The following is a 17,139-nucleotide window of genomic DNA, read 5'->3' on the forward strand; positions in this document are numbered from 1 at the left end:
CTGCTCCCAGTAGGATGCTCTCACTCCCTGCCCTCTTGGAGCACAGAGATGTGACCTCACCAGCACAGCACAGCACATCACATCACAGTGGGACCAACCCCCCACAGCTCCTGTATGGGGACAAAGTGGGGTTTGGGGAGGAAGGTGCTGACCTTGAAGCCAGTTTTAGCTGAGGATAACAAAGAGGAATGTTGCCACAAGGTGGTCACAGAGATGGAGCCAGGTTCCTCAAATGATGCGATGGTGAGAGCCGGGGCAGGAGAGGTTTGGAGTGGATAGAAGAAGGACCAATTTCTCCAGTACAGCAGTGAGCAAAGAGAGGTTGTACTAGCTCCATCCTTGGAGGTTTGCAGGATAAAGCCCTGACCACCCCAGTGTGACCCTGCTTTGGGCAGGAAGCCTACAGCCCAAATCACCCCGTGGTGCCCGGGAGGGGACTCACCTTGGCCCAGGCGGGACAATTCCGCGGGGTGTCTGTGGGCTCCCAGGACTCCACTTCCCCCCTTTCCCCACCCCAGCGCCCTGGCGGTCCCTTCCAGCGATCCCGAGGCTGGGGCCGGCAGCTCCCGGTTTCTCAGCGTGGCCTGCCGGGGTGGGGGCAGCGGGGGGGTGGCCCGGGGACCCGGCCCGGCCCCGCCCCGGGACCCGCGTCCAGGCGCCGGGACCGCTCCCCCCGCCGCTGCCCCGGGAGGGAGGAAGGAAGGAAGGAAGGAGGGAGGGAGGGAGGGAGGGAAGAGGGGAGGGAGGGAATCAGGGAGGGAGGGAGGGAGGATGACAGCACAGTGAAGAAAAGCAGGGGACCCGCTGCTCTCTCTCCTCCCGCACGGCAGGACCGGGCGAGCTCGCCCCGCGGAGCGGCCGCCGCCGGGTAGGTGCAGCGGGGTTCGGGACCGACGGGGCGGGGGCCGGAGCGCGGCCGGGGGCCGGGACCGGCGCGATGGGCAGCGGGAGCCCCGGGGCGAGGGGGAGGATGGCGGCGGGGATCGAGTCTTTCCCAGCGCGGCGGGGAGTTGCGGGAAGTTGGGCGTGCGAGGAGGGGCCGCGGCCCCGAGCTCAACCCCCCCGGCCCGGGCAGGGGGAGCGGGGCCGGCGGGGAGCCCGGGGCTCGGTGGCCGCATCCCCCCGCGGGGCGGCCCCGGGCTCCGCCGGCTCCTTTGTGCGCCCTCCGGCCTCGGCCGCTCCTTTGTCTCGGTGCGGGGCCCCCCACCGCCCGTTCCCGCAGCGGGGCAGCGCCGGCGGTGCCTCCCTTCCTCCTCTGCCTCTCTCCCTTCGGCGGACAGCCGGATCCCAGCACCCTGCTGCCGAAAGTCCTCCCAGCACATGACTGCTCAGCAGCTCTCCCCGTGCCTTTCTTTCGGAGAAAAAAAAAAAATCAATGGAATAGGATCGAGCTCTGCAGCGGCAGCGCCGAGCCTCCGTCCGGAGCGGAGCGCATTTGGGGCGACAGAAGGAGACTCTGGAAAAAGAGAGTTTCTCACAACCATCCCGGAGTTGCATCATCCATCCTGTCAGCCCCGAGCAGGGAGCACTGGAAAGTTGTTCGCACCCTTTCCCCTCCTGTCCCGGGGCCACCGGGGCACGCTGGCCCTCGGCCGGCTCCCGGCGCCCGGGAGCCAGCGACATTTCTGCCGGAGCTGGGACTCTGACACCCTCACGGCTCCCGACGGGACCTGGATGGCATGAGGGTACCTTGGGGGGGAAAGGCTATCCCAGCAGAGTGCCCCCTCTGTGCCTGCCGGGATTTCGGCAGCTGCTCCCGGCCGCACTGGGGAGAGCTGCCCACACCCCACTGCCTTTGCACCGAGCCTGGCTTTGGTGCCTGGAGGAAAGCGTCTCCTTTTTCACAGCCAACGATTTACAACATTACACCAGGACAGGCATTTAACTCTGCAATTTTTCCACATCTGCCAAGTTGCTTCAGCGTACGGCTCGTTTTCACACCCCCAGTCTCCCTGTGCTGACTGGAGCACAGCTCACTGTCCCCTCGGCCAACATCTCTTGCCACCAGTCCCTTCTGCATCCCTGGAGCGTTACCGGCGCCTGTCTCGGCTGAAAGGGGAGCAGAGGCAGGCACAGAGAGCGCCGTATCTCTGCTTTTGGGGTGGGTTTGGCCGAGGAGCTTCCAGGCGAGCATGGAGCAGTGAGGGGAAGGAGTGTGGGGCGGTGGGAGGGACCGTGGGCTCTGCGCCCCAAAGAAAGGGCTCATTGAAGCAGGGACGGGCATTTGCGGTTCCCAGCGTGGCCAGGGGACGCCGGCACGCACAGCGGCCGGCATTGTGCCACCGGCGCCGAGCAAACAGGGCCGGGCAGACCTCTCACCCGTCTTGGTGGTCTGCTCTGTAGCTCCCCTCGCTGCCCAGCAGTTCGGTGCGTTCAGTTGCTCACCTTTGCTGCAGGTGGTGCTGCAAACCCCACCCCATACGTGTCTGTTGTTGCCAGCGGGTTGGCTTCAAGGTTGAAGGTGTTTTAGCTGGGTCCTGGTCCAGATCCAACTCCAGAGGCTGGTCCCTGTCTGGCAGATGCACGTGTTTTATCCCCAAGCCAAGCACTGATGTCTCTGAGCCCCATCGGGTTCACCAGGGGCAGGAGCAGCAGCTCTCCTCTCTGCTGGGTCAGGAGAAAACCTGCTTTAGACACCACCACGGGGAGGGAGAGAAAAGACCTGTCTGTCCTGGCCATGAAGCCTGTGCTGGTCCTGTCACCAACATTACTGTGCCCTCACCAGCCTCTACACCCCTTCTGCACAGTGGTTTTTGGGACATGAGGAACAAGGACAGCTCATCTGGGTCATCACAGAGAACAGGTGGGACAGTAAAGAGTGGACAGGAGACAACCTCATGCACCTGGAGTTTGAGAGCTCGTGCAATGAATACAATGTTGTTCCAGTGGTGCCTGTTTGTACCAGCACCGTTCCTGCTGCTGCTCCTGAGTGCAACCTCTGAGTCAGAAGGACTTTCCATTCCCAACTTTCTCCTCCTCCAATGGGAACTTTCCAGGCTTCAATTTGATGAGGATTGTGACTATTCTCGGCAACTTTATAAACATTGTAGGAGGTGACTTTTTTCCCCTCTTTTTTTTTAGCTTGACGAGACATGTTTGTAACCAAAAAAATACCTGCCTGGACAGGCTCCTTAGCTGTGCCGCAGGGCAAACCGAAGCAGTGCTGTGCTTGTGCCATGCCTTGGAGGACAGCCAGGACCAGGATGAAAATTGCTGGGAGATGAAAGCAAAGTGGGAAGCTCTGGTGGCACGTTTCCCAAGGGCAGCCTCGGGAGGAAGCTGGGAGCGGAAATAGTTGAAAGAATAAATACAGAGAGTTGTTTTTTTTTTTTTTTTTCCCTAGGTTGCAGACAAAGAGCAGCACGGAGAGCAGATAAGCCCGTGCTCCTTATCTCTTTGTTGTTCCGCCCCTGTGTTTTGCTGATCCGAGTGTCTGCTGGAAGTCTGATGAAGCAAAGGACCGTGGAGGGAATTACTCAGTGCAGCAGCAGTGCCAGGGGCAGCGAGCTCAGCTGCAGGTCACTGTGGGCTTCTGTGGAGGGATGCACGGGAGTGGATGGGGGCTGGATGGTCAGAAGGATCTCAGGCAGGGAGGGAACTCTTGCACGTGGGTGTTTCATTGCCTTTCTGTGTCCAGAGCTCAGTTGTTGCCTGTTGAGTCACCAAAGGAAAATGTGACTTCATCCAGTCTCACCTCCAGCTGGCTGCCCCTGGCAGCCACAGGCATGTTTCTTTCCTGGATCTCACCTGGTGGAGGTTCAGGGCAGCCAGAGATGGGGAATGAGAGCCCCAAGGCTTTGTGTAAGACCTTCCCTTTCCCAAAAGAGAGCTCAAAACCCCTGCTCTGCTCTTCCAGTCAGACAGTCCTGTGGAATGCCCTGCAGAAAGGAGACACGAGCATCCCTTCCCTCCTTCCTCTCACAGGGCCTCTGCTCTTCTCACCCCACCTGCACCACCAGTGGGAACATGCATCCCACAAAGCAACTTGCTCCAGCGGACTGGAATGATTTGGTGTCTCCATTACTGTCCAAGTCCTTCCTTCTTGCTGTGGCAAGGTGAAGTTAACTTGCTGGTAGTGGCAGATCCCACCTGGTCAGATTTGTATGGGAACAAAATCCCCAGCACCACCCAAAAAAGTTCCTTTTCTGGCTTTAACTCATCTAGGAAATCCATAAATCCTATCATCTCTGCAATGGGAATTGCAGCCGTCCCTGCTGACTTGAAAAGCACTCCCAGCTTTTGAAGGGATAGGAAGAGGCAGGGAGCAGCATCTGAGCTGTGGGTGCTGCCATCCACAGCATCTCAGTTTAGCATTCCTGGAAATTATTCCGCTTTGCTTTGGGACGTGAAGAGCAAGAGAACGCTGCCTGCCATCTCCAGGGATGATGTCCATCCATCCCTCTGCTCACACAGGTGCATTCCCCAGCAGTGGACACTGGCAGGGCACCCTGGGGCAGCAGCAGCACCTGCTGGTTCTCCTCATCCATCCCATCCCAGCAGAGCCCTGGAGGGAACGTGCAGGGGACACAGAGCCCCTCTGTTCCCCCTCACAAAGGGGCGCTTGTGGCTTGTGCACTGCCCCAGCCGGGCTGAGCCTCACGGGCCCCAGCAAGGACGAGCTTTAGGATGCCGAGCAGCCCCACCAGGTCACCCGCGTGTCCCCACCCCACAGCTCAGCCCTGAGGGGGCCCCCGTGCCTGTCGCTGCCGCCCCGCGGGTCCCAGGCAGCATTTGCAGCCGGTTGTTTATTTAATGAATGATGTCTGCCCTGAGCCTGTGAGTGAGGGTTTTGCCAGCGCTACCGGACATGGTTCTCTGTGTCACCCCTGTGAATAATTCCTGGTCTGTGGCTCCTTTGTGGTCAGGCAGCTGGGGGCATTAGAGGGGGAAAACCCGGGGCTGGCTTTGCCCAGGGATTTGTCTGAGGAAGCGGCTGATGCCATCCCCTGTGTGTGGGGACTGTCCCCGGCTCCAGGCGAGGGCTGGGATGCAGACCACCGTCCCTTGGGGATGCCGTGACTCTGAGACGCGGCCACACCAAGGACTTTGTGTATTTGATTCTTTTCTCTCAGTTGCTCAAATACTCTGACAAATCCTGTCATCGAGGGGGCACGACCGAGGAGGGGGGATATGAGGAGTGGCTGGCAAAAGGCACCTGCCCCGGCTGCCGGCCTGTCCCCGAGGAGCGGTGTGACGACAAACTAAACTAACAGGGCTGTTAAACACACACACACACACACACACACACACAGAGACACGTGTGCCGGGGATTTCGGCGCCGCTTGCTGAAAGGGGGAGCTGGGGGACCACTGTGGGAGGGCTCTGGGGCTGCCAGGGCTCTCCAGAATCCCTGCATCCCACTAAATCCTGAGTTTCCTGGGTGCGTGGGTGTGGATGTCTCTTTTTAGAAGGTTTTGCTGGAAAGGAGATGGCTGGAAGCCAAGCCTCCAGAGCTGAGTGGTTTGCTCCAGCTGGGAAATTCCTGGTCCTCACAGAGAGGGCTGGGAACCTGACAGGCTGGGGTGCTGCCCTGAGCATGGGACACATCCCACCCCTCCTGCCCATGCTCCCTCCTTCCCAGCCGGAGGGGCATTCAGCGAGCAACACTAAAAAATGCACATTTTGGCCGAGCATGACGCGGAAGAGGTTGCGACGTGACGCAATGCCTGGCAGGGTTTCCCCACTCCACGCTCTGCCGGGAGCTGCAGATGCCGAGGCTTGGCCAGGGCATCTCCCCTCCAGCAAACCCCAGGGCCCCCCAGAGGATGGGGCTCTGCCTGGCCCCCCTCCTTTACCCCAAAAGCAGGGGTGGGACAGGCTGCCGGGGTCGCGCTGGCGGAGCCCAGCCAAGGCTAAATAGACTTTCCCTGAGTCACCGAAAGTCTGGCCAAGAAAGCGGGATGAGTGAACGGCGTCACCCACGCGAGCCGGCGGGGAGGTGGCAGGTGCCAGCACGGCCTAGAGGTGGAAGTCTGCACACTGGGGACCTGCCCCAGACCCCGAAACAGCAGCTGTGGCACCCAAAATCTCCCGCTGGGGTGTGGGTTTGGTGCGACTCGGAGAGATTTCCAGCAACACCCCGATTCAGGCACTGAAGGAGAGGCTGGGGGGCGGTCTTTTCTGCTGGGCGGGGATGCCAAGTCTCCTGGTTTTGCATCCCACACCAAGCAGCTGCATCATCATTTGGATTAGTTTTTTTTTTCTTTTTTGGCAAAAACCAACCCCGGAGCATTCTACTCCCCGAGGGGGACTGGCAGCAGCAGTGTTTTCCGGCCCGCCCTTGTTCCTGAAAACTCTCTGGGTTTCATTTTCGAGGCTCAGCAGCCGCTGCTGCCATGCTGGGGGAAGGCGGAAGCTGCTCAGCCCCACACTGGGGCCCTACGGTGGAGCCTCCAACCCTCCCCTTTCCAGAGGCTGGGAGGCACAATGTGCTGAAGATCTGCATGATCCAGGGGCTCCCTCGCTGGCAGCAGCAGGTTTTTGCCAGCGGGAAGCAGGCAGCTGTCGGATGGCAGGGATTGGGTTTCAGGGTGGGCAGGGGCAGCTGGTGGAAGCGTGGGAAGGGGTTCTGTCGGGCAGATATATTTTGGGAAGGAGGAGGAGCAGCCGATGGCATTCAGGCCACTGCTCCTCGGGGGGTGGGATGGAGCCGTAGGGAGGAGCTTCCTCTTTTTTACTGCTCTTGTCCAGCCTTTGTCAGCCTCTGACCCTGCGTGCAGGGAAGCATCGCCATGCTGAACCTTCTTCTCCCCACAGGCAGGGCTGGCAAGGCCCTAGCCCAAGACACCTTCCCGGCGTGCAGGAGGGACCTGTGTGTGTTCCCCATGGAGATCCGACGCGCTTTGCCCCAAGATATCCGGGAGCTGCTGCACTGCTTGAAGATGAAGAGCAAGTACGCCGTCCTCCTGGTCTTCGTCATCAGCCTCATCATCATCGAGAAGGAGAACAACTTCATCTCCAGGTAGGCAGTGGGCATCTGAGCCACCCCAAGGTTTGCAGCCCCTCTCCCCCAGTCCCAGGCTCCTATGCAGCAGGAGCCCCCCAGGTCCCCTGCTGGGATGCAGGGTGGTCCCGCTGTCCTCCAGGCTGGGCTGGGTCTCCCCACAGGGTGTCGGACAAGCTGAAGCAGTCCCCGCAGGCACTGGCAGAGGCAAACAGCACCGAGGTCAGCCCAGCACCGGCCAAGAACGGCTCGCTGGCCTCGCTGCAGGAGCTGGACGCTGCCTTCTCCCAGCTGAGGTCCCACCTGTACAACATCACCCTGCAGCTGGCAGGTGACGGGGACCCTGGGCCACGGCGGCACGTCCTGCTGATGGCCACCACCCGCACTGGCTCCTCCTTCGTCGGGGAGTTCTTCAACCAGCAGGGCAGCATCTTCTACCTCTTTGAGCCCCTCTGGCACGTCGAGAAGACGGTGACCTTCCTACCGGGGGGAGCCAGCGCAGTGGGCTCAGCCTTGGTTTACCGAGATGTCCTCAAGCAGCTCTTCCTCTGTGACCTCTACATCTTGGAGAACTTCATCTCACCAGTTCCCGAGGGCCACCTGACGCCTTTCTTGTTTCGGCGGGGCTCCAGCCACTCGCTGTGCGAGGAGCCCGTCTGCACGCCCAGCACCAAGAAGGTCTTTGAGAAGTACTACTGCAAGAACCGCCGCTGCGGCCCCCTCAACATCACGCTGGCGGCCGAGGCGTGCCGGCACAAGCAGCACGTGGCCCTGAAGACGGTGCGCATCCGGCAGCTGGAGTTCCTGCAGCCGCTGGTGGAGGACCCTCGGCTGGACCTGCGCATCATCCAGCTGGTGCGGGACCCCCGCGCCGTCCTGGCCTCACGCATGGTGGCCTTCTCTGGCAAGTACGAGACCTGGAAGAAGTGGGCATCCGAAGGGGAGGCTCCGCTGCGCGAGGAGGAGGTGCAGCGGCTGCGGGGCAACTGCGAGAGCATCCGTGTGTCAGCGGAGCTGGGGCTGCGGCGGCCGGGCTGGCTGCGGGGCCGCTACATGCTGGTGCGCTACGAGGACGTGGCGCGGGCGCCGCTGCAGAAGGCGCGGGAGATGTTCCGCTTCGCCGGGCTGCCCCTCACCCAGCAGGTGGAGGAGTGGATCGGCAGGAACACGCAGGCTCCCCACGACGGCAATGGCGTCTACTCCACATGCAAGAACTCCTCGGAGCAGTTCGACAAGTGGCGGTTCAGCATGCCCTTCAAGCTGGCGCAGGTGGTGCAGGACGCCTGCGCCCCAGCCATGCAGCTCTTCGGCTACAAGCTGGCCAGCAGCCCCACGGCGCTGGCCAACCGCTCCTTCAGCCTGCTGGAGGAGGCACAGCCCGCCTGGGTCACGTAACAGCGCGGGGCGACGGCGGCGGGGCGGAAAGAGGGGCTGCGGCCGTGCTCCTGGCCGGTCCGGAGACGACCTGGGGGACCCTGCTCTCAAAAATGCTCCTCGCTGCTGCCAGATGGCAGCCCCAGGAGCTGGAGCATCTTGGCAGAGCTGGCCCCAGAGTCCTGCAGAGCCTGAATTTCACAATTTCTCCGGGAATGGGGAAATGGTAATGGTGAGGGGTGGTGGGGTCGGCAACAGGGCCACCTCTCCAGCTCTGGAGCTGCACTGAGGAAGAGGAGAGTGATGGCAAGCAGAGGGGAACAGGACCAAGCACCTCTGCCTTGCCACCCCCCATGCCAGCTGGCATGGGGCAAGGACAAAATCCCTGTGGTGCCAGCAAGCACCCAGAGACCTTCTTGGTTTGGTGCCTTCATACACCAGAAGAGACTGGAAACTGCCCACAGAGCCCTGGACGGCACTTGGGCTACAACCAAATGAGGTGACTATGGTTTGGTGCTCTTCAAACTTGGTTTTGGAAGTTTGGGTTTATTTCCTTTTTTCCCTGTGTATTTGTATACCAGGTGGATTTATTTATTTATTATGTGAAAAAGAGGGGGAGGCTGGTCAAGGAGCTAAGCCTAAAAATCAGAGCAGCACAACATACCACAAAGGGAGACACCCAGAACAGAGCTCATGTTTTAGCTGGAGACCACCAGGTTTTAGCTGGAGACCACCTTCTGTATGATCTTGGGTCAGCCCCCAGGGTCTGACAGGCTGTAACCCCCCCAGCCCCCGTGCAGCAGCGACTTCAAACTTCAGCATCACGGAAAGACAGTCAGACTTATCTGATTAAAAACAAAACCACCAGCACAGAGTCCAAAGCATCTCCTGTCTCCTTAGTATTGGTGGGTGTCCCCTGCCCAGGGGGAGTCCCAGAAATATGTGCTAACAGCACTGATGGGTGGCCAAACCTGGTAGAGTTTCAGGGTGTTTGCCATTTGCAGATGTTGACTCAGTGCCGAGCTGCACCCTCTAATTCACATTTCATTAATTAAAATGCCTATTTTTAGCCCTCTTTGTAGCTCATTCTTTTTCTCCACCAGGTATTTTTGGCTTATGGCAGCCACCCGAGGGAGAAGTCAAGCATTTTGGTGGAGAGTGGGTGTCTCCACCTCGGGCTTGCCAGCGAACCCTGAGGGGTCCCAGCAGCCACATGTCCCCTTCTCCCCAACTAGAGCTGTTGGCCAAAAGCAAAAATAAATAAATGAAGCGAGGCGGCAGCTGGCCACAGCTGGGCTGCGCTTTGCCGGCCGGGAGGAACGCGCTGGGGCTCCGGCGAAGGGCTGCGGCTGGGCTGAGCTCACAAAAGCCGCGTTTTTGACCCAAGAGGGAGAACAGAGGCGGCATTGAGGAGCGCGGGGCCGGCCGGCGGGGAGCAGCCGCACCGGAGCCCCGGGCAGCCATCCGCCCGCCCGCCCCGGCTGCGGAGGTTTTCCGAGCAGGGCCGGGCTGCATCAGGCTTTAAGGTGTGATTTCAGGGCGCTCGGTGCCAGCTGGATGGGGAAAGGGCACAAAAGTGGAGATTTTTGGCAAACCCTCATCGCTCACAGGCGATGGAGAGCGTCAGCCTCCTCCCCGCCTCACACGCAGCTCTCGGCATCACAAGCAGCCCTGGGGCTGCTGAGTGAATCGGGTTTTGTTTGGAAGCTTCCTGCTGGGAAAGCAGCAGGGTCACTGAGGTCAGATGGATATTCCGCAGCTGCGCGCTGGGCAAAGCCCGCAGAGCTCACCCAGCATGAGGGGGAACGAAGTCGGACGCAGCGTCCTGGTAAACGCCTCTGGAAAAGCACCATTAGGTGGGATTTTGCAGAGAAAATAATTTTAGGGTAATTGTTTGTGAAACAGCATGAGGGGTGAGTAGCTACCGAGCTGCCACAGCCGCAGAGGGGACATTGGAGAGTGGCCAGCATCCCCCTCCCATCACACCGCGGGTGGAGGCGCTTCGGGGCTTGGAGAGCCGGGTCCAGGGGGCAAGGACAGGCAAATCCAGGAGCATGGAAAACAAGCAGTGAGGGAAGCAGGAGCTGGGCTGAGCCGAGGCCAGAGAACAGAACAGATAAGAACAGATAGACTAGGCTGGAAGAGACCTTAAAGATCCTCGAGTCCAACACCTCAACTAAACCCTGGCACCCAGTGCCACATCCAGTCTTTTTTTAAACACATCCAGGGGTGGTGACTCCACCACCTCCCTGGGCAGACCATTCCAGTACTTCATCAGCCTTTCTGTAAAAAACTTTTTCCTAACATCCAACCTATATTTCCCTTGATGCAGCTCGAGACTGTCCTCTGGTTCTGTCAGTGCTGCCTGGAGAAAGAGCCCAACCCCACCTGAGCACAGCCACCTTTCAGGGAGTTGTAGAGTGACAAAGTCACCTCTGAGTCTCCTTTTCTCCAGGCTGAACACCCCCAGTTCCCTCAGCCGTTCCTCACAGGGTTTGTGTTCCCAACCCCTCTCCAGCCTCGTTGCCTCCTCTGGACGCGCTCCAGCGTCTCAACGTCCTTCCCAAACTGAGGGGCCAGACCTGGACATAGCACTCAGGGTTTGGCCTCACCAGTGCTGAGTAGAGGGAAGAATGACCTCCCTGCTCCTGCTGGCCACACCGTTCCAGAGGGGACAGCGATGTTCTTATGCCTATTCTTACCTGCGCTGCCTCCGCCCTGGCTGCCTCCAGCCCGGCACTGCTAGCCAAGCATAAGCAATTGTTCCTGGACACCCTCCAGCTTCCTGTCAAAAAACGTCTCAGGACAGAGAGAAAACATACCCCCGACCCATGCAGATTTCCGCAGGGCTAATTGCTCCCATTAAACCCACGGACTCCAGGCGCATCGGGAAGCCACAGGGGACGTGGCTCCTTCGAGGCTGGAGCAGCTGAATTCCCCCTGAGCTGGCTGGGGGGAGGTTTGTCCCCCCACAAGAGGGGCCTCCTGCTCAGCCTGCTCCGGCTGCTGCCAGGCCTTGCCTGGCTCTTTCCGTAGAGGATGAAAGGCATGGATTTGGGAGGGAAAGCACGGATTGGGAAAGCCATAGCAAGAGACTGCCTCAGAGCAAGGACATACCTGCATCCAGACCATGCAGGAAGCCCACAACAGGAGCTGCAACGGATGCAGCCTCACCCTTTCTCATAGACACCAATGACAAAAAAAATTTAAAAAAAAAATCAATCCTCTTTTCAAAAGATCTAAGCTTTCTGAAATAAAGCACTACTAAAGCTTGTTTTAAAATAAGGAAATAAAAGAACCCCAACCTGCAGCTGTACTGCCTCCAGGCTCACCTCCCAGCCTGCTGCAGCTATGCTTTGGGGTGAATTTGGGAACATTGGGGTGATGCTAATTATCACCAGAGAGACCTTTTCCACAAGCAGCCCAGAGCAGTGAGGGGACACGTGTCCCGTGGGACAGGGCCACCAGCCAAAACTGCTTCTCCTTGGGGTCATTGCAGGTGACACAAGATGATGTAGCACCAAGGAGAACTTGAACAAATGATGGATGTGCTGTTTCCCTCCAAATGGGATCTTTCTGGGAAATGATTCTCTCCTGCCAGTCTGATCCGGAGTTGACTTTGGACAGCAGGTACATCCTGCTGTTTCTCTGCCTCCCCCTCAGAGCACTCAGAGCTGCCTGGGGCCATGCTGGCATGGCCGGGTTTGCTGTGGAGAGACAGTTCTTGCTGGAGGTAGAAGCTGCTGGTGCCAAGTAAGAGAGTGGTCAAGGTGGGCAAGTCTCTGAAATGCCACCTTAGATGCCCTGCAGTTTAACACCCGGGTGGCTCTGCTGGGCCATGAAGCCAAGCCACCAGGCAGGTCCTCAGCAATCCATAAAAAGGCCTTTTTCCAGCCTGGCATGAGGTTTCTCCCAAACAGCAGAAGAGGTGGCTGCTGTGCTGGTTGTCCTGACCCCCCATACCCTTCTCCTCACTTGTTCCAGCTCCATTTAATGGGATCGGATGAGCTAATCCCCCATGTGTCCTCGCAGCCCTATCAGAGGGGATTTCTGCACAGGGCTGGAGGGAAGGAAATCCATCACACCAGCAATTGCCTGCCCTCACCCAGCCCCACTGGCTTCTGCTGGAGGCTGGATCAACCTTTTCCTTCTCTCCCTCATGGGGGTTTGGTGTGGTTGTTGCAGGGAGCTGGTCCATGGCTACAGCTGCACCATCCAAACATCCAAACACCGGATCAGTGGGGAGATCCATAAGCCAACGAGGGACCCACAAGGGCTGCAGCACATGTGGACATTTCAGCATTAAATGACAACCTTGTTTTCTGTTGTGTTTTTCTAAGAGACTGCATGCCTGACCAGACTGCATTTCTTGGTCTGCATCCCATATTTATCCTGTAATTACACCTTTGGACAAAGGCTGCCTGTCTGTGAGGCCCATTTTTTTCAGGACACAGTTTTATTCTATGCTCTGCTTTCACTGTAATGAAGTCTGGGGGGCAAGGGGAAGAAAACTCTCCACATCAGGAGTGAAAGCTGTTCTTTCTCAAAAGCTGCCCCAAGAGCAAAGGAGCTTGCACAAGCCCTCTCCTTTTTCCCAAAGAAACCCCAGCCACTGACATCCTTTATGCTTCTCTACCACCCCACAAGGATTAATGCCACAAACCATGTTATCCCATAAAAGAAAGTTGCCACCACACTGTCAATCTCTGGGCTCCACTGCTGGAGGAGCCAGAGGATTTCCAAGGAGATCCCTGCAATCCTTATAGCCAGGCAGCTGACATGAATAAAGCTGAAAAAGTTTCTTGTTGACACCTGCCTGGATCACATCACAATAAGGGATGAAATCCCACAAAATGGCATTCCTGTAAAATTCCCAATGTCTGCTATATGCTTGGCTCTGGAGGGGTGGGAAAGATCTGCATGGCACAAAACCCAGAGGCAGTTTCAGGAGCTGTCTGAGCTGGGGTTTCCTCCAAGGGGAAGGACAGCCCTGCTTGGTCCCTGCTCACCCCATGCCAGGGGCTGACATGAGCCTGGCCACCCCCATTTCCCCAAAACCTGCCTTGGTTTGAGCCCCAGTTTGCAGGTGGTGATGGCAGGTGAGGTGAAGCCTGTCACCACAGCACGCTGAGCCTGGCAAACTCATCCTGCTGTATCGTGCAGCAAAAGAGGAGCTGGGCAGCACCTTGGCACAGAGCACGCTGTGATCCCAGGGAAAAGGAGAACAGCTTTGTGGCACAGCCCTGGGATGGGATGGAGGGAGATCCCAGCTCCCCGTGGCTCTTCTCATGGATACAAAGACCACTTCAATTGCAGCGACCATTGCATTTCACCCTTGGGGCTTTCCCACCCTTTTCTGGCTGGGATCTGTGACCAATTTCTGGGCTGACATATGCAGAGATGCTGCCTATAAATACACATCACTGCTCCAGCCTGACCAAAATAGGGTGATTTTGGTGCTGTCATCCATGGGAAGCAGCTTGTCTTCTCAAGCCACTGAAAAACTGGAAATGAAAAATTAGGTTTGTTGGGGAGAGTATAAATGTAAGTGGAACCTTGTTGATTTCTGCTAAAAGTAGATTTTTATGTATAAGGTATAAAATAGCCTGTGTTGATGTTTAAAAGCAGCCAAGAACTGTCTGAATTGGTTTTTCCAGGTGATTCTTTGCCCTGAGCTGACACAATTCCACCTTGGCTGAAGCAGAGCTCCCTGAGGCATGGGGGGCAACCAGCTCACCCAGGCAAAATGGGGAGCTGGGGGCCAAGGATGGGCCAGGCAGTTTGACTAGAGCAATCCCTCATCCCTGGGAGACTTGAAATCCTCCTTTCCTTGAAGCAAAGCCTCCAGGGGCACAGCCAGAGAGCTGCAGCTGCCCTGGTGCCACTGGGGCTGTCACAGGACAATGTGCAGGACATGTCTGTGGGCAGAGGGAATGTGGTGTGTGAGGCTGCTGATACAGGAGAGGATTTTGGGTTTTGCAGAGATGGCTGTGAGCCAGAAACAGTCTCCAGCAGCTCAGGCTTGGCAGGGAAGGATGAGGCCTTCAGCCTGGCCCAGGTGGGAGAACTGTTCCCTAGAGGAGGGTGAAGGGAGGAATGTTATCCCTCTTCCAGCCTGTCTGGGTTATTGCAAAATTAGGGATGCCAAACTGCCCTGATGATCAGGGAGGGCAGGACAAAGATGCAGAGGCTCACAGGAATTTGGGCCAGTGCAGAGCAGGGGCACTTGTGGCATCCTAAGGTCTCCCCAGGCAGCACTGTTGTACCCATCCGTGGATTAATCATCCTCAGAGGGATGTCTCTCAGCTCTGGATGATGCTGGATTACACCTGCTGAGGAGAGCACTCACAGACAGGAACATATGCCCATGCTGGCAGTATCACAGTGGCAAACTGGGACAAGACCATCTCACAGAGCCCCTTCCCTACACCTTTTCCCCCTGCCATCCTGCAGGGAGCATGGGGTCCACGGAGCAGCTTTGAGGAGAAATCCAGGGAGCCTGCAACAGGGCAGAGCAGGACAGGGCAATCACTGCCCCGGGCCTGCCCAGCTGTCCATGCCCCCCACAGCCACCAGCAGGAGAAAAAACCCTGTCTGAGGCTGATGAACTTTCACCACCTGTGTGCACCCAGCTGAAGAAGTATCATCCAAACATCCCACCTGCCAAACCTGAGCTCTCACCTGCACACTGAATGCTCACACTGGCCACAGCTTTGGGTATTCCAAGTTTCTTCCTGTTTGCCTGGGGTTGGGAGTGAGGGTTTCACAAAGGCCCCTTTTACCCTCCCTGTTTGCTCTGGGCAATCTTTTTGCCAGTGACCTTTTCTTGCTTGTTGGTGCATCTCCAACTCACTGGACCAGAAGATTTTTTACTCCTTTTTTTGAAAGGTTGTCCTGATCTTCTATTGTCCAACTGGGTTCACCTGAAAGTATACCTGGAGGGCGAAAACATCAGGTGACAGGGGAAATTTACAGAGTACTGCTAGAGTAATGGATTGCTCCCAGCAGTGGGCATGTGCTGTAAAATACAGGAAAATGCCTGTCATAAAAAGCCCAAAACTGCCTCTGGAAAAGACAGAGCTGGACACAAAGGTGCAGAGGAAGGGGGACAGGAAAGCAGCATTTGAGAAGTAGGAACTCATTCTCAGCATCCTTATCTGCTAGGAATGGGCCTTTGATCCAGCTTTGCTCCAGCAAGATGACACACCAAGGAAGTTACACAGGTAAGGAGAACCTTGCCCTGACTGGGATGGCTTCACACACAAGGGGTGCCAAGCAAGCAAGGTGTCCATGCAATTTTACAGAAGAGCTTAAACCAGATTCAAATTGCAGAGTTCATCCCTTTAGAAATGGAGGTGGGTTTGGTTTTTCACAATTTTTGCAGTGAATTGTGCTTTCCCAAAGCCAGCCATTGCCAGGCTCTTCCAGCAGCCTCCTCACACAGGTACCATTCCAGTACCAGGAGAAAACACAGGCACCAGACCTGCAGCACTGTTACCCTGGGGGTATTTCCCAGCCTCTGGACATTCATAGCTCCCGGATCTCCTAGCCAGGACAGGTGTTTAGCAGCTCTGAAGGTTTATATTGCACAGATTAATAAAAATTTTCTCCTATTGAAAACTGCAGCATTTCCAGCTGAGTCCTGTGTAACAAACAGCCCCAACCTTCCCGGGGTGTACTCCAGTGGAGCCAGGGCCTTTCCCATCAAGGGCCTTCTCCATTCCAGCTTTATTGTTGGCTGTTCCATCCCTTTCCTCCCAGCTCTCTTCCAGGCTGAAGAGCATGGGGTGCGGGAACGTCCCCCGCTCCTGTGGACCCCTTTGTCACCCTCCTTCCCCAGTCCCCGAGCCCCTCCTGTGGCCGAGGCAAGGATGCGCTGGACTGGGACACCGTGTCCCATGTCCCCGCGATCGAGCTGGCTGCACCCTCTGGCGGCAATGCTGAGTCCAGGCCCTGCTTTTCCCGGAAAATTGCTTCGTCGTCTCCCACCCCCAAGGCTGGAGGGTGTTTTGCTGGGAGGGGATTTTGGCAGCGGGCTGTGTTTCGCTGAGGGAGGGCTGAGGAGCAGGGCGGGGGCAGGGCAGTGTAGGAGCAGTTCTGCCAGCTCACAGCACCGCAGTGTGTGCAGCAGCTATTTTTACCCAAAGGGCCAGCAGCTATATTTATCCAGAATGCCACAAGAGCTGAAAGTCTTCGGGGCAACTTCCCGCTGTGGAAGAACACGATCTGGATTGTCGTTTATACCGCCGACCTTCTCCACCCCCTACTCCCCTTCTCCTGGGCCCTTTGCCACCTCCTCAGCCCTTCCCTCTTTATGTCCCACTGTCTCCACCGTGCTGATGCTGAGCTCGTGTCCCTGCCCATGGTGGGGAGGCTGGAACCAGATGGCCTCTAAGGTCTCATCCTACCCAAGCCTTTCTGAGATTTTGTGATCTTCTCTCTTGCACAGCCATCTCTGGGCTCCCTTTGCTGCTCCACTCAGAGCAAATACACGTTTTCTGTGTTTAAGTTGAACATCAGGAGGAATTTCCTTACAGAAAGGGTGATTAGAAATTGGAAGGGACTGCTCAGAGAGGTGGTGAATTCACCATTCCTGGAGTTGTTTAAGGAAAGACAGAGCGCCATGGTCCGGCTGACATGGCGCTGGTTTGGTCATAGGTTGGATTCGATGATCTCAGAGGTCTTTTCCTAATTGAGTCTGTAATTCTGTAATCTTAATTTCCCTCTCCAAGAGGTTGTTTATTCGGGTGGAGTGGACCATCCTCCAGCCTTGTGAAGTTGAGCAGAGCCCTCAGTTTGTAAAACCCTCGGTGCCTTCTCGC

The 17,139-nt window shown here is 57.3% G+C and overlaps 1 protein-coding gene across 5 annotated transcripts; it reads left to right on the top strand.

The window, feature by feature from the left end:
• Positions 1-810: 810 nt before the first annotated feature.
• CHST3 (carbohydrate sulfotransferase 3) lies at positions 811-9,386 on the top strand. Of its 5 annotated transcripts, none has more exons than XM_053984284.1 (3): positions 811-868; positions 6,757-6,961; positions 7,108-9,386. In XM_053984284.1, the coding sequence occupies exons 2-3, from the start codon at positions 6,825-6,827 to the stop codon at positions 8,336-8,338; spliced, it is 1,368 nt and encodes a 455-aa protein (XP_053840259.1). In that variant the 5' UTR covers positions 811-868; positions 6,757-6,824; the 3' UTR covers positions 8,339-9,386. The 5 variants fall into 5 exon arrangements, with proteins under 5 accessions (XP_053840259.1, XP_053840260.1, XP_053840258.1 ...); XM_053984285.1 differs by lacking the exon at positions 811-868 and adding an exon at positions 3,087-3,518 and having other exon boundaries at positions 7,268-9,386; XM_053984283.1 differs by lacking the exon at positions 811-868 and adding an exon at positions 3,437-3,518.
• Positions 9,387-17,139: the final 7,753 nt, after the last annotated feature.

Source organism: Vidua macroura, chromosome 8 (assembly GCF_024509145.1).
Source record: "Vidua macroura isolate BioBank_ID:100142 chromosome 8, ASM2450914v1, whole genome shotgun sequence".
NCBI classification, from domain to species: Eukaryota; Metazoa; Chordata; class Aves; order Passeriformes; family Viduidae; genus Vidua; species Vidua macroura.